This window comes from Bombus pascuorum, chromosome 3 (assembly GCF_905332965.1).
Source record: "Bombus pascuorum chromosome 3, iyBomPasc1.1, whole genome shotgun sequence".
Lineage (NCBI taxonomy): Eukaryota > Metazoa > Arthropoda > Insecta > Hymenoptera > Apidae > Bombus > Bombus pascuorum.
The window spans coordinates 4,910,694-4,927,083 of record NC_083490.1 but is presented as its reverse complement, the minus strand read 5'-3'; the positions used below and the strand labels follow the sequence as shown (position 1 = coordinate 4,927,083).

General features: G+C 38.8%; 2 protein-coding genes across 8 annotated transcripts in view; both read left to right on the top strand.

The window, feature by feature from the left end:
* Positions 1-16,390, top strand: part of LOC132905305 (TNF receptor-associated factor 4) — a 40,007-nt gene that overhangs the window by 976 nt on the left and 22,641 nt on the right. For 2 of the 7 annotated variants that reach the window (XM_060956469.1, XM_060956465.1), the window contains exons 1-2: positions 4,296-5,375; positions 5,713-5,992. The exons of 2 other annotated variants lie outside the window; for them this stretch is intronic. The gene's annotated coding sequence lies outside the window, so the exon portion shown is untranslated. Of the gene's footprint in view, positions 1-4,295; positions 5,376-5,709; positions 5,993-16,390 lie in introns of those variants that run through there. 3 more of the 7 variants (XM_060956470.1, XM_060956467.1, XM_060956466.1) reach the window with 2 other exon arrangements.
* LOC132905309 (uncharacterized) lies at positions 9-2,522 on the top strand. The gene is made up of 2 exons (XM_060956476.1): positions 9-1,932; positions 2,111-2,522. Exons 1-2 carry the CDS (start codon positions 1,551-1,553, stop codon positions 2,395-2,397), a joined length of 669 nt encoding a protein of 222 aa, XP_060812459.1. The 5' UTR covers positions 9-1,550; the 3' UTR covers positions 2,398-2,522.

Sequence of the window (16,390 nt, the reverse complement as noted above, 5' to 3'; positions counted from 1 at the left end):
ATATTCTACTCAAAAATTTCATAATCGAATGTTTTTGAAAAAAAGCTTCCGTAATGTGTAAAAATATACAAAAAAGATAACAAAAATACAATTTTCTTTTTTTCTACCAATCAATATTACGCCTTAATCTGAAAATGATATTAAAATGAACAATCTTCTGTTTCATTATTCGAACATTTTTTATATTTCACTTTTGCAATTTTTTCGAGACATTCATATCCGGTAAAATTAAAGAAACGTCTTCAATTATTCCATTCAATTCGTTTATACAGGCATCCAATCTTCTTTTTACATTCATTGCATCAAATTTTACGTTCTTGTATAAATTAATCTTTTGCATTTTGTTATGGAAGTCGGAAATTAGGTAGTTCCCACGAATTTCTGCACCACCACTCATTCGACTTGTCATCGAGTGTTTGAATGATTCACGTTCACCTTTCGCACCTTCTGGTAGATCCGCTTTATATTCGGTCAATTCGTTTTCTATCATTTTGATTTCTTGCGATGTTTCCTTTTTAGGTTCATTTTTAATTAATTTGCTCATCTGACTGCCCTTTCCTCGAACTGCATTGTCTTCGCCATGTGCGTAAGTGCCTAATTGGAAAATTTGATCATTTTTCTGTTTTTTCATATTTTTCAATTTCGGCCTTTCTACATCAGCATCAGAAATTGTGTGAATATTACTCTTGGATGAAAATTTCATTTTCTTATTCAATCTCAGATTATGTACCTCGGTATGCGATTCTGTTATGAAACAATTTAAAAAGTTTCGTTTCCTTTTACATTCCATTCTTAAGTCACACTGAACTCCGTGAGAAATTTTCTTCTTTCTTCTCTTCCGTACAACAGGCTTACAATCTGTTACTTGCAATTTTTCGTTCGTACAAACATTATTTAAGTCTTTTACGCGGTTAGACGTTCTATCATCGATTTTCGTATATTCTGTCATATAATCATTTATCGAATTATTTTTAATGAGACTTGCAAAAACCTTTGAATTTTCTGAATCAATAACTTTATCATATCCTACATTATTTGAGGAAATGTCAAATTCACTTCTGCAACATGAAGAATGTCTGCAAGCAGTTCCAATTTTCTGAAACAACTTTTCTTCTTTATCAAGACTGACATTTTTAAGAGCACTGACCTCGTCTCGCAATTTTTGTACTTTAAGATTTACAACAGTTACAATTTCTGCAATCTTATTTAGACTATTTTCTCCATCTCGAGCCTTGCAATAACAACGATTTGGCGTTGCTTGTTCTGCGTTCGCTGACATGTTTATTGCTATTTTTATATGACGACATATTATACGTTCGAAATAAAACGTCCAAAATTATAAAGTCTATTTTGTAACATGAAAAAGTAATTTTTCTTCTGTGTTACATTGGATGTTTGTTATATTTTTATATGAAAATAGGTTACAGGTCTCTTATGACATTATCATGAAGTAAATTGAGATTCGCACGTAGCTCATTTGTTCCTGTATTTAATTAAAAAATGCAATAAATACATATCTTTTTGGAAATTTCAAACATGCTACATGTTTTATGAGGCGTAATATGTCCGAAAAGTATGTGAAGGAAATTTTAGAAAAACTGGAAGAAATTGAGAAACTGCACGGAAAGTTGCGTCGTTTGGTACCTCGCGTAAAGACCTATGAATCGGAAGGCACAAAGAGTAATCAGTTCATTATGGAAAAAACGAACGATAATACAAGATATTTTCTGGAACAAAATCCTATCGATCTCTGCCAGAGATTAGAAATTGTAAGAGAAATGTCCAAGGACTTGACAACCAAAGTAAAAAAATTATGCGAACCCAATACAAAGACCAAGAAATATTTCAAAAAGTTTAAACATTATTCTAACAACAAATGGAAAAGTTTCAAAGACTATTTGTCGACCATGAATGCATCAGACATTATCTTCGGTAAAAAAATGCAATAATTATTAATACATTCAATATTAAATATATTAAAAATATAATAATAATTAATTGTTTAATATTCGAAATAGATAAATATACTTTATTCGGTTATCGTTATTACAATTTCTAGTAAGTAGAGGCTCTCAAACATCAGAAGCCAATTTACCGAGGATAATTTCAGGAAGAACCTCTTCAATTCCTATTCCAAGAGTAAGCCAGATTTTTGGAAAAAGAAGATCCACGCTGAGAGATCTACCAGAACAGTTATTAGCGAGTTTTGGTTATTCACGGGATTCTAACTCTGTAAATGAGAGTATAGTGTTAATACACGACCATGCTTTAGGTAAAGATGAACCACATAAGGTGCAGAAATTGTCGATCATTCCAGACCAGGAAACTGAAACATTGAGGGTCGTTGCATCCGCAAGAAGAATCTCGGTAGGAGGTAGCAATAAACGGTCTTCGTAAATCACCATGAGAATACATACGAACATTCAATTTGAACAACGAGCATTTCTCTGATCATATCTAGGACATTGACGTGATCATTTTTTACAAACAATATCTATAACTTCCCTCGTAATCAACACTTGTAATAAAAAAGATTACAACGGATGTAAAATATAAGACATTGGATCCAAGAGAAAAATTAATATTATGTATATTAAATATATTAATATATTAAATTATAATATTTGCATATACAAGAATTGAACTGCAAATGTTTACGCCTTTATGGAAAAATTTGAAGGTGTCAAAAGCCACGTAACGCGTACTTCTATCGAGATTCTATTTCTCGAATTATATTAACAACAATATGAAATTTCATAAACAACCCCAGTGAAATAATTATATATACTGCGTATATTTGATATATATTTTTTATTTGTTTAAAACTTACCACCAGTGTTGCGAATATTTCGCATTACTGTACTATACTGCCATCTGAATCCGACTGGAGAATGAACATTGCCATACTCGAAGTGGCCAATGGAAAAGAACGGAAATGTTTGAACGAAACCTTAGAGTGCGTGGGCTGGCAGATGGGGGTACCGGAAAGGCGGGTTGCACAGGAAGTCACGGAGGTTCAAACATAACATTACGATCACGAGTAAATCCTTCGATCGTGCATAATTTAATCCCCTATGAATCGAGTTTGTTTATAAATTAGAAGAAAACATCAAAACTTTAATATTACAGGTTTACATTCAATAGTCGTAACTTAGTATATCCGTTTACGTTTCATGTTTCCTTAATTTAATTTTCGTCTTTCCTTTGCCGTTTCCTAAACGATTGAAATATAATACGAACGACTTACGATTGCGCATGAAATTTAGAAAAGAATTTTCTAACGTAACTGCAACTTTAATCCTGCTTATGTACCATAACTAATCTCTTCGTTTTCGTTTCTAAACGATTAAAGTATGACGTGAACGTGTTGTGATCGCATATCTAATTAAACAAAAGTTTTATAAAAATTGCAAATTCAATGTTGTTTACGTACTATGACTAATCGATTTCAATAGCGATCAAATAAATTCAGATATTACACCGCGGTTTGTACGGATTCCAATTGCATCGATGGGCTATTAGAGACTTTGCAGAAAAGTTGTGCCCGTAACGCGATTTTCTATGGCGTAAAAAGTGGAACTCTGACTTGCACATACTGAATCCTTGCTCGGGGCGATGAACAATCAGCACTGGTAATGGGTCTAACGGTTTTTCCTAGGAGAAAAAAAATGTGTTTTCAGACATAGGAGCAAGCATCACAGGTATTTCCTTTCGCCGAAAAACGAGCAATCTTTTTCTTTACGAAAGAAGCATTGCTTTGCTATTAGTTTCTTAACAAAGTGATCTGATCTGATACAAATGATCTTCTGAATAAAAGATTTCGCCGTTGTACCTACGTTCAGTGTAATTAGAATATTTCGAAAACAAGAGCAAGATGTGAATGTGGGAGAGCGAAGAGAATCGTAACAGGATAGAACGTCTGGCAGTTTGAAGCTTTGCAAAGTGTATCACGGTATCAGGAGGATAACAGAGGCTTGGTTCTGAAAACAAGAAGCGTCTGATAAACAAACCGGGCGCACTTAAGCGAACCGGGTAAAAGTGCGAATAAACGAGCGTACGAAGAGCGTGCCGCCGCTGTTCCCCGTGCCCCTTTCTAGGTCCCCTGCTCGTTTTCCAGTCAACGACTTCGTCGGATGGTGTTGCACTTGCGTACACTGTTGCATGCGGGAAATATGGTGTGCCGCATACACGCACGTGGGACGCGAAGGTGGGGCTATGTCTCGCAAGCTATTCCTGTACACTGTACACTGTACACCATGGAGTCGCAAGTAGCATAACAACGCGGCCCTATTCGTCGTTGTGTACGTTTCGTCGCGGCAAACAGATAGGGTGGTGGATTGATAACGCAACGACATATTGGAATTTCGCGTTCCACTTTTTCAGCCGTCGGGGTTCAGCTTGTAGGAACGTTTACAAGACTCCATATCCGTTTTCATCGATCACCGATGGTTCTAACGAATCGAAGAGAGAAAGGATTTGTCGAGTCGCATCGAACGTCGTGTCATGTTGGTCGCTCGTTTCGTCGTTAACAAGCACAGAGCGAACTCGACGATTCCTAGAATGACCGTCATTGCTTCTATGTCCGTTTATGGTGCGAATGAAAGGACCAGAGGGTTAAGGATCTTCCTTTTCAAATTTCGACCAGGCGAACGGATGAACACGTGTTTCGAAGCTTTATATTATTCGTAGCTGGGCCTTCCTCGAGTAAAAGGTCAGCATGTTTGTACAGCGAGTCTGCTGCGAGCAAATTGAACGTCGGTGATTTGTCTACGTACGCGTGTAGGATGTAAATGCGTTAAGAAATTCGTGGAATGTTTTTAAACACCTGGCGAAACTGCTAGAACCCTTCGATACGAAAGCTACGAGACAGCGAGTTTACGAAGGAAAATTAATATCGCGACGGCACGGGGCACGCGACTCGCCGAGTCACACGTTATTCTTCTCTTTTCCTTTCTTTCCTCTATCGTCTTTTGCCCCTCCCCACCATTCCATAGTTTTGTAATGCCTCTCTGTCTCTGGCACTTCCTGTGTTCCGCCACGTTCACCTGACTGCCGGCACCTGCCTTCATAACTATCTAGGTGTACACAGTGTATAGAAGCGACCGCGTATCCTATGGGACTTTAGTTTCCCCGCTCGTTTCATCAGCCACGCTGTGCTCTCTGGCTTGTGCCTACTGGCGCACACCTGGAAACACGTCGAGTGCGCTACACGCAGTCGATGTTACGCTGTCGTTCACCACGGCTGGACTATCGAGCTTTTCCTCTCCCGCTGATAACAGTCGCTCCTCGAACCGGCGAACCTACCTATCGACCATTAGTGTCCTCCGCGACCACAACTGGTTTCGCTTCTCCGCAACTACCATTTGGATCGAGAGGTTCGAATTTAGAAGTATATATATTCGTTTAAGTAATTTCTCTAATTCCTCTAAGTTTCATATTTCTTCCATTTCTTTCGTCTCTTCTTTGTCCCTTCCTCTTTGTCCCTTCATGTCTCTGGTTCTCTATACTGGGATTTCTTACGAGCGAGTCCCAAGGAACCTGAAGGTCGGCTTAGATCTCGAATGCCAGGTATTAAAAAGTCTATTGCGAACCATGAAAATTTTTCGTGCAAGGAAAGACAGTGCAGCCTCCGTTTAGATAGTTTCCATTGGAATCGTCGATATTGTTTAATTAATAGGCGACGTTTCTATTTTGCATGTTCTAATTGAGAAGAAGGAAGAATATTCTGTGGAACGTTTCAACGAGGATGGCGTAGAAATTGCTGGTTCCGAGGGAGCGTGCCGAGCGATCCTCTTCCGTTTTACGAGCCTATACTCGGCTCGGTATTCGCGAGTTCTTGCAGCAGTGAAGGATTGTTTAGTGTAATAACGCGTTTCTCGAAGCTTGAGAGGTGGATGTTCGTTGTAAAGTGACTGTTAAACTGTTTGCACGTGGAGCTGATTCGTTATCGTCGGGTTTAGTGCTCTAGAATGTCATCTGGATTTCGTAGTCGGTGAGTAAACCTTGCAACACACGTTTCTTAATAAGACCAACTGCGTTTTACTCTTCTTACTGCTCTACGGTAGTAGGTTAAAGTCAAAAAATTATATTCGTGAAAACTTTCTCTCCGCGTAAACCTTGCAACACACGTTTCTTAATAAACCCAACTATATTTTACTTTGCTTACTATTAGTAGGATAAAATCAAAGAATTGAATTCCTGAAAACTTTCTCTCCGAGGATAGCAAATTAAAGCCGATGTTTCTGATCTTTTCTGATATTACTGTCTTTTCTTTCCACGCTTATCGAAACGAACTTAATGAATATTTTTGAAAAGTATTATTACTAAAGATACTTAGGAATACTACAAGTATTATTATTAAGTATACTTAGAGGTATGATTGGAAGATTTTAAAGGTGTTAGGGAATGCCGTGAAGTATTCGCGATCGATAGAAACGATCGTTGACGGGAAATCCCAGGGTCGCGATTTGAAAAACAAATTTCGGACATTGCTAGTCAGGGCAGGTAGAAAATGCTATTGAAACAATGGGTGCTCGCGCGTTTCTTCTCATAGGCGACTGTAATGGCGTCCCTTCTGGCGTAAATACGCACGTGTTCCGGCCGCGTTCCAAGATCGAGCAATTTCGATTCTCCCATGCCGAGCTTTCCCACAACAATTTTCTTCGTGAAACTTTAATCGCGCGAAATAACTACACAAAAGATTCTAAACTTCTTCCAGTATTCTTACAATGATAATAATTCTTTTTCTTTTGTCATCAACTCGATAGTTTCTTCGCTTATATAAAACTATAAAAAAATGTCTTCTTTTGAATTTTTACGCTTGTAAGTCCAGCCTTATTCTCTTGTTATTGCAACGAACGAGTTTCGTTCTTTTATTCCAATCGCAAACAGCCGCCAGCTAATTCTCACCGGAAACTATTCCATTTTCCTCATTCCAATCACCAAGTCTAATATCGTCGATTAAAATATTTCGAATTACGTACATGCCGGTATTCGACCGGGTTAATTACCAGCTAACGATTGTTAAATTACACCGATCGTAGAATATATCGAGGCTGTAACGTAACAAGGATGCACAGTGATGTATAAACCGGCACGGTGAATTATTAATTTGAAACAATCCGATTGACGAGTGAGAATAATGGGGCCACATGCATCAACCATTCTGCGGACTGTTTACCTATTGCCGCGTGTGCTGCCGCGGCAGCTTCTTACAAAGGAGCTCGTACTTACCTTCGTTCCTCGCCTACTGCCTGTTAAATGGCTTGTTTCAATGGAAAATACGCCACTAACAAACGTTAATTCTATCGCATCAAGCATAATAGATATTTGCTCTTTCAACTTTCTACGAGGATTTGACTTTTCATTATTCTCTATAATTCTTCGTTTACAAATCTATTAATTTTCTCGATCTTCCACGTTCACCTTACTTTTCATTACTCTGCACAATTTTTAATTCGTGAACTTTTATTCCTTCAATTTTATTTTAACTTTCCACGTGGACCCTGCTTTCGATTATGTTGCACAGTTTTCTATTTAGAAAACACACGATGAAAGAGGAAATGAAATCAACCGTAGTAAAAGGGAAAATTTGTACGAAAAGTACAGTAAGACCGGTAATATTGTTATTTGTATAATAACATCATCCGTAATCCAAGAATGGTACTGATTCATGAATGACGTTGAATAGCCACCAACGTAAGTGATAATACTAGTAAAGTCCAAGAACTTTCTGTTTACAGTTTTTGTGTATCAATATTGGCTCGATGAGACGAGCATATGTTAAATGTCGTGCATAATCAATATTTACTTGAACCAAGTCATTCGTGCAAACATGCATAATCGCGATACATTTCGAATTACGAAATACTTGAAAAATCACCTTGTCTGCGCCTGTAATACTTTCCAAGAAAATCTTCTGCGATTTCGTCAGTGGAAAATCAAAGGTTACACGAAGAAGTTCACAGTCCGGTCTTTCGTTTCTGCGAACGCGATCGGATTGAATGAAAGAGAAAAAAAAACAGGAATAATAGAAATAAAATTGGACGATAGGATAGCAAGAGTGCATCCGATGACATTTTCTTCGCGGCACGTTCACACCTATCTGTTGGCAACGATCGCGCGTGTGCATACGTGTTACAAACGCTTCGTTACGTTCTCGAAGGCAACCTCGAGGCCAGGATCCCCGACTTTCTCTCATCTCGTCGCATCCATCTTAGGTGTGCGGTTGCATATGCACGGAATGCAGCCGCTGACCGATAAACACGCGTGACGATCAAAACGATCGAGGCTGACCGATTACCAAGACCCGTTTTTGTATGCTTTCGTATTGGTACCATCGATGTTATCGGTTGTCCGTTTGGTATAGACGTTCTAGTTTCTAATTCCGCGATTCATTTTTGAAGATCGATGGACGTGGACATAGAAATTGGAATTTTTTTATAGGCACAAGGGGTTTAAATTTGCTTGGAATTTTCCGTATTAGATTTATGTTAGTCGTGTTTCGTGATGTCAGCTTAAGGGAATGAATTAGTATGGGCAAGGGAACACCGAACTCCGGCGGTCGCGCATACGCGAATAGGACGACGTTTTGCGATAGTAACTATCGTAATTAAGGATTCAATGCGCTTCGTGTAAATTAAAAATCGTTTGCTTCTGTTTTATTTCGACTATTTTATTAACGTATTCGATTATTATTCGACAATGAGCATCCGAGATTTTAGAATCTGAGGAAAAGTTTGCTAAAAAGATCGACGATAATTTTGGAGTGGACTAAATCCTAAATTATTGATTAACGTTTAAAGATTGTTAATTTGCGAAACGGAGAAAATGGTCGGAACAATTAATTTTTCACATAGGGAAATCTTTAACGTCGAAGATAAAAGTCTTTGCAATTTTCGATTAAGAACATTTTGTTCCAAGGAAACAAAGAAGTAGAGAACGTTAAGAAAAGTCTGAGAGGTTGCTCTATCTTTTGCGATATTTTTGCATTGAATATTTAAAGATGTTTATGCAAAATTGGAAATCACCGTGAATACGAAAACTGCTTGGAAACGTGTTACTTCGATCGCTAGGCCCCGATGCACCGCGGCTGCAGCTGCCGTGCTGTGAGTGCTGTGACAGCTGCAGCTTTTTACTTACTGCACTGGTTACTCTGGTTTCCATGTGCGGAAGACGTCGGACGCGGTATGATCGCGCCGGTCGCACGCCACTGCCCGATAAAAAGGCCGTGGAAAAAGAGAGGGAAACGACGCTGCCGACGTAATATGATATCCCATTACATGATAAATAACAATATATAATTATTAGGCAAGTTTTTGATCCTCGCTTCAGATTCATCGACCTTTAGGTTCTTTAAGCAAAGATTGATTACTCTTATTCGAATGTTGAAATCAATTTACGCGTGTACATTATCGGTAATAAATAATGCGAGTAACTTTCGTCGATTTGTATTTACCGATCGTCGAAAATTGGTCGTACAGTGTTATAGTAATAAAATATAAGATACTGTAATAAGAACAGAGTGCAGTCATTATCTGCCTATAGCGCATAATTTTTGCCTGTGATTCTGTGATTAAATCAACGTTCTGTGAAAAATGAACAAGCGTCTGGATACGATATTTGAAATGTACTGTACGTGTAATTTACGTTGACTAATTTCATCGTGAGCGTGCGTAGGATGTGCAGTTACAAAGAAATTTTTAGACACAATTTCCTGTTCGTAATGTGGCACTTGTGGAGCTTGTTGAAAATAATAATGCAAGAATGTATCGTAATTAATTCCACGCTGCTTGGACTCGTAGTCCTTGAAATCGAGTATTTCGATAAAGGCATTTAATATTTCAACGTTTAACTCGCGTAGTGGGCGGCGTGTCCCCGTAATTCCGTGTCTTGTTTGTTTGCAAATTGGGTGGAACTGAAAGGCAAAGGTCTGTGTGTCTCGGTTTGTTGAATAAAAAAAAGCTGAAAAAGATGACGTCTCAAGGCATTTCGTTGCGATTTTGTTTTTGTCCGAGCTGAGCATTCCAGACGCGCAATTACTAATTTCGTCAGAAACAATCATCTACTCGCTCAAAATCCTCTCAAAATCATTTATCGTGTACGGCCATCAATGCGATACATCTAAAGTAAAATACGCTCGTCGTGTATAGTGTAATAATTATGTACTATATATTCTTCTAAATTATTTCATCTATAGCACCCAACAACACCAAAATCTACCTACCTTTTCAAAGTAGCCAGAAACGCGTTCCAAGCGAAAGATAGTCGAATCTGGATACTTGAATATCAGCCAGAAACGTGCACTCTGGATCCTGACACGGGTGTGAGGGACATCTGGCCGGTGATCCTGCTGCCGATGATACACCCGATGCAGGTGCATGCTCGATCCGTGCAAACAGGCGCGTCCGTGATTTCTTCGCTATTTCGGCCTGTCGTGAGTTGAGTTAGGTTTCTTTCTCCGTTGCTAGCCGGGGGTGCTTCCACAATTGCAGCAAACAGATGTTCTGCACGCTTTCGAAGATGTTCTACGTCTGGGATCCACGAACAAGCTGTCACGCAGTTGCATAACTATCCGCTTTCTTTCTTCACGAAATTGCATTACTAGCGGAAATGATACACTCTCCTGAGTGCAGATCCTGTCTGTCGATTAGATCGATGAAGGAAAGAAAGAGGAAAAGACCATAATAGAGATCGAATATGCATTAGGTACGTGTACACGCGTACATCGGAAGCGAATTCTTAATTACACGATGGTACCATACATAATTACGAAGATGAGAGCCGAGTTCAAAATAAGAGAAAAATGTCGCGCGATGATGAGATAGTTCGTGGTTAGAGTAAATGGAGAAAATGCACGCGGAGGCTTCCGTTTGAAACTGAGGGCAGGAGACTGAGGATTAGAAAGAGAGAGGATCAATCGAGAGAGCTGTAATTTCTTCTCTTTTAAAATTTCCTGATACGCTTTTCGCTTAGGTGAAAATTTGATTCGCTTCGTACGGATGATCGTAAAAAAGCATTGGCGGAAGAAAGCGATGCAAATTTTAAATAGGCATGAAAGAAATTACAATATATGGAGCGGAGGCAGTAGATAGAGAATCAAAAACATGTAATTGGAGAATGGCAGAGTCGATGGAATTTCTTGCACACTTCGTTGTACATAAAGAACTTGAAAAATGTAGCTACAATTTTTCTAACAGTTCCCTCATCTACGTATATCTATGTACGTATACGTGTATCAGCACGAAACTCCCTGTTTCGCCACTGAAATATAACAAACGTAATTATTCAAATTTATCGTGCGTGAACACTGAAAATTACGTAGGTATTTTTATATCGTTTCGAATCCTTCAAATTACACAGTGAAAGGGTTGAAACGAAGATACTTACTGAACCAAGGAGCCGACAAATTATGTAGGTTGTTATCCGTGAATGGTATAAATTTATGTAACAATTCGTGCGTGCCCTCGTAAAATCAGCAATGTAATAACCAGAATGGGTTTTCGTTAAAAAAAAAAAAAGAAAAAAAAAATAGTTAAAGTTAACTGCGTTTCTCGTTTTCCTCGGCGGGTGAACAACGTGAATTCGAATTAACTGTTGTTTTATGCGAATAGCTGACGCACTTGCAGCACGAAAGGATATATTCGAGAAGGTTGGTTGGAGGTTGAGACACAAGATGAACTGGTGCCTATCCTTTCACTTGGCCGTTTTGTGATACGAACCTCCCTACTCACCAGCGTATTCGCTGGTACGTGTGTGTGTCCGTTTATCCTTAAGGCCGATTACACAACTACGCGAATACAGGGTGTCCCGTTTGCTCGGAATTCCAGAAATTTTGTTGAAACGATCGCTAACATCTCCATGCTTTTCCTCGATACAATTTTGCTTCCAATCGGAGAAACTTTTATCGATAATCGAACGTTTTACGTTTTTGGATTTACGTTAAGGATTTATTAATGCAAAGGAAAAATACGTTTATGAGAATCCAAAGAACGAGTTAAGATTCTTCTAGTCGTTCCCCGATCATAAGCAAGAATCTTGTTTGTCTGTTAACAAGACGTTTGAACCACCCTGTATATGGTTTCAGTCAAAGTTCATTAAACCCGCAACAACTTTCATCATTCTCTTCAACACAATATTCACCCACTCGAATACCAACTTATTGCAACCACAACAAACATCAACAACCGAGCAACCATCTTCGCAAAGTAGCAATTTGTCTAGTGAGAAACAAAGGGCCATGACAAATTAGGACAACAGGAATTCTTGGAGACGATTCAAGGTAGCAGAGAGCGATTATAATGGCTGTACGAGGTAACGACTTTCCCAAGTATCACTAAGAGACAAGAAGGTGCAGTTAAGGCGATTTGTTGAGAATTCGCTGAACGTTGTCAGTCCCGCTTTCGTGTTAATTACGTGGCTCAAGTGGAATGCATAGATTCCATCGACAAACTTGAACTCTCGGTGTAGAAGCCAACACCGTTGAGATTTACCTATCGATCGAATTCACGGCAGTTGCAGGAATCGAAGTATTTCACGAACCAACGAAACGTATGTATGTATCCGTATGTCTGCCATATAATGAAAAAGTTCGAGTTTCGTAACGAGTAGGGCGATGAGCCAAGCACAATGTAATTGCGCCGGATAACCCGACCAACCTCTCGAAACCGGTCATAATAGTTCCGACTTCCGGTCCTCCGAATCAGCGGGACGGCCATGGTTTTTGTCGGTGAATGGAAAGGATGTGTTAATTAAAAATGACGTCTTGAATACGTTTACAGTGTTAGTGGGATCATGACGTGGTTTGTGAGCTACTTCGACAGAATGGTGAGGAATTATTCTTTCTTTCTTTCTCTTTCTCTCTCTTTTTTTTTTTTTTTTTTTTTTTTTTTTTTTTTTGAAGTAGGTAAAGTATCTCTCTTTTTGACGAGGAGGGTTAAACCTTTTTTTTTTTAAGAAAGTATATTTAGAGTGTTTAACGGGATCACAGTAACTTACAGTGGTGAACGTATTTACTCAAGTACATTCTACTTGATTCGACAATTCAACTCAGTTTTATATCGTAAAAGCCTTTATTTCTATTTTGTCCTCTTATAATATAGGATTCAAAAATATATTTTCTGTACTTCGAAGCATTAACAAATTCAAGGTAGTTTATGTTGTGATTACGAAATGGAGTCTGTTAACATTTCTTATGGTATGATTCATAATTAATAATTATTAACTTTAAACCGCTAAAAGCTGATACTGTGAACATTATCTGCGTGTTATTGATAATGTAACTAATTACCTTCGAAGGAGATCCAAATATTAGCTCCACTTATTTTACTTTTACAATAGGTTTTAATACTATACATATTTTATTTTCAATGTTTCGTAAAGACTCCAGCCTATTAATTTCGATTTCACGAATATCATCATCTGACTTATATGTCAAATAATTACGAAAATTTCACTTAGACACACATTCGTATCACTAAACACCTATTCCTCGTTTACGAGAACCCATAAATTACAATACGCGCAACAATATTAAATACCCGTATACAATCCAAGAATCACAATGAAACCTTCTCACACCTTCTCTTTCAGTGAGGTAACAATATTATATAAGCCATTATCGTTCTCCACAAGTACCGAAGAGTACGAAACGTAGAATAAATCTTGTATACGTGTAATTAACAACGAGAATATGTACGATGTACACGGAGTCCCGAGGAACCTTCGGGATACCTGCTATACGTGACTACATTATACCCACCCAGGACCACGAGATTTCCCCCACCAGATGCACAGGGAAGGAGCAGATGTACACGTGGCGCAGGAAGTTTAGTTTTACAGGAGGAGCAGCTGACCGATGCCGTACATTCCTCGTCAAAGAGGATGGTCTCGGTGGTTGGCTTCGAAAAAACGGGGTTGATCGCTCCACGAGGAGCTAGCATGGCCTAGATATACACCCACATGTTCACGCGGAAACGAAAGGGGCCCCCTTTGAACAACCAGTCCATTAACGTGCTGAGGGCACATTCATTTCCTCGATGCACGCTCTCATTTCACGTTTTAAGGGATGCTTATTCGACACGGGGAACGAGCAGCTCCCTACTTCCTTTTTCTTTTTCAAGAAATCATTTGTGAAAACATCGTAGTGCTTTCCTCTGTTATCAAAGCGCTATGACTAATCCTATTTTTCGTTCTCTATCTACTTGGTGTAGTTCTATTAGTATTTATTACCGAGTGAAGTGTCGTTTGGTTTCATGTTATTTTTTAATATTTTTCATTTTTCTTTGCTGAAAACTGGATAACTTATTGTGATCAATTCGTGTATAATATATCTAATTAACAAGCCTTTGTGTTTCATTGGCAGTTGAATTTCCAATACCGTAACTTTCCAATCCTATACTTGGAAAACTCGGTAACCTAACACTACAAGCTCAAAATCGTAACCTAAGAAAGAAAGAAGAAAGGGGACAAAAATTTGAAAGAGTTTCCTTCAGGAAATTCACGATGGCCAAAGGGTTGTAGGTGCAATAGTTTTTGTGAGAAGTTCACGAAGAGAACCGGAATGAGAATACGAGGCAAAAGTTAGACCATGAGAATGAGGTGATGGCAAACGAGAGCAGAAGGTGGCAGAGGAGGCTGAGGAGGAGGCAGAAAAGCTGCCGGTCAGATTGTGAGCCAAGGGAGGAGGGTTGCAGCTGCTGTGACAGCTGCAGACTTCCCAATATTATTCGCCGGGCTGCTCCTATCCTCCGAATGGTCCCTCACACCGACTCTCCAGGTGCTGCTAGCATCGGTGCCTCCAAAAATCCTTCTTTGTTCCCTTCGGAGCGCGTTGGACCCACCTTATGCGCGATCTGTTGCGTTCAATATCGATCGAGAGTAAATTTCGTCGATTTTATTTCCTCCTGTGACGTGGAACAAATGTATCTCAAAAGCGTATCCAACGTAGGATTGATTTTTTAAAGAGGTATTCGATTCTGAATGTTTGTATTAAGGGTCCTTTATTCTTTGATCCTCGTGTGGAAATCGAAATAGTGTCGAAGGATCAAAAGAAATTTTTTGTATCTTCTGGAATAATAAGTACTTCGTAACATTAGATCGCCAATTGTTGCGAGGAATATCGATATATCGGTAACAATAGGTAAATCAGGATGGGTTTATTATATTGTGTAATATGGATTATTTATTTTACAATTGTTAAGAAACTATTCTGCGTAGAAATATTGAAATCCATACCTTCCAGAATGGTTGTAGATATTTAGAATTTTTTCATTATTCTATGCTTAAGATTATTTCATCGCATGGAAGATTCATCGATAATAAAATTCACTGATTCCTCGTTTCGTCATACGAAGATTCGTCTTATTCGATTTCTGAAGAGAAATTTAACTCTACACCCTTTCCAATCTTTCTATTCTTAATTTTTCCTTATTCTACGCGTACGTGTAGTAATGCACATCTTAAATAAAATAGCGAATATTTATCTTTACAATTTTCTCTTATTCTGCGTTTAAGTAGAATAATCCAGATCTTATGTAAAATAATGTTTCATTGTCGATTATCTTTAAATCTAAATATGCACGTCTCGAACCTATTCTCGTTCCAAGCTGACCAGCCTTGCAGCATAAAAAGCACGCTGGTGCACCACGATTATTGCGTAACCATCAACTTATTCAGGTCGGTCGCTCGACCTTTCCCCAGTATCTACCTGTGCCGGATGCAAAACTGGACTAAACGTCAGGGGAACGCGTGCCAGCCTTACGTGTCTGCTACGAACGTAATCGCGATTTCCCTCGCGGTTGCAGGATGTTCGTGCACCAATATAGACGGAAGTCCATGGAGAAATCACGAGACTGTCAGTTCCAAACTCGTCTACGATAAGAAGGTGTATCGTGGCTCAAACGTTTGTGGCATCGTGCACGCAACTTTCTATTTTGCTCGTCGCTTTGAAAGCTGACGATCGACTATCGTTGATGCACTGCAAATATTTGTGCATTCATTAGGTAATTTAAAAACATAAAAATCTACGGAATGCACATAATGTGCAAACTGTTTTGTTGCTATTAGTTAATTAGTTCATATGAAAAATAATCGTTATATATCGTGGTATTTCTCTGTGATCTTCGTTCTTGACGAGTAATTTAGTTGACTTTCATGCACATGACTAATTTCAACGGATGATAAAGGGATGTGGATGAGAGAACAGAGGGTAGTTTTTTCGTCAGTTCCGGTTCCATTAGGGTTCAATACGCTGGCACATACGTTTCTGATAAGTCAGCATCTGGGGGACGTGTTTGGAAATCGGAGAAACTGGTTATTAAGGATATCGGATCCCTTGACACGAGAAACGTTACGCACCAATTACATTAGTGCGCGATATTCTATCGCAAAA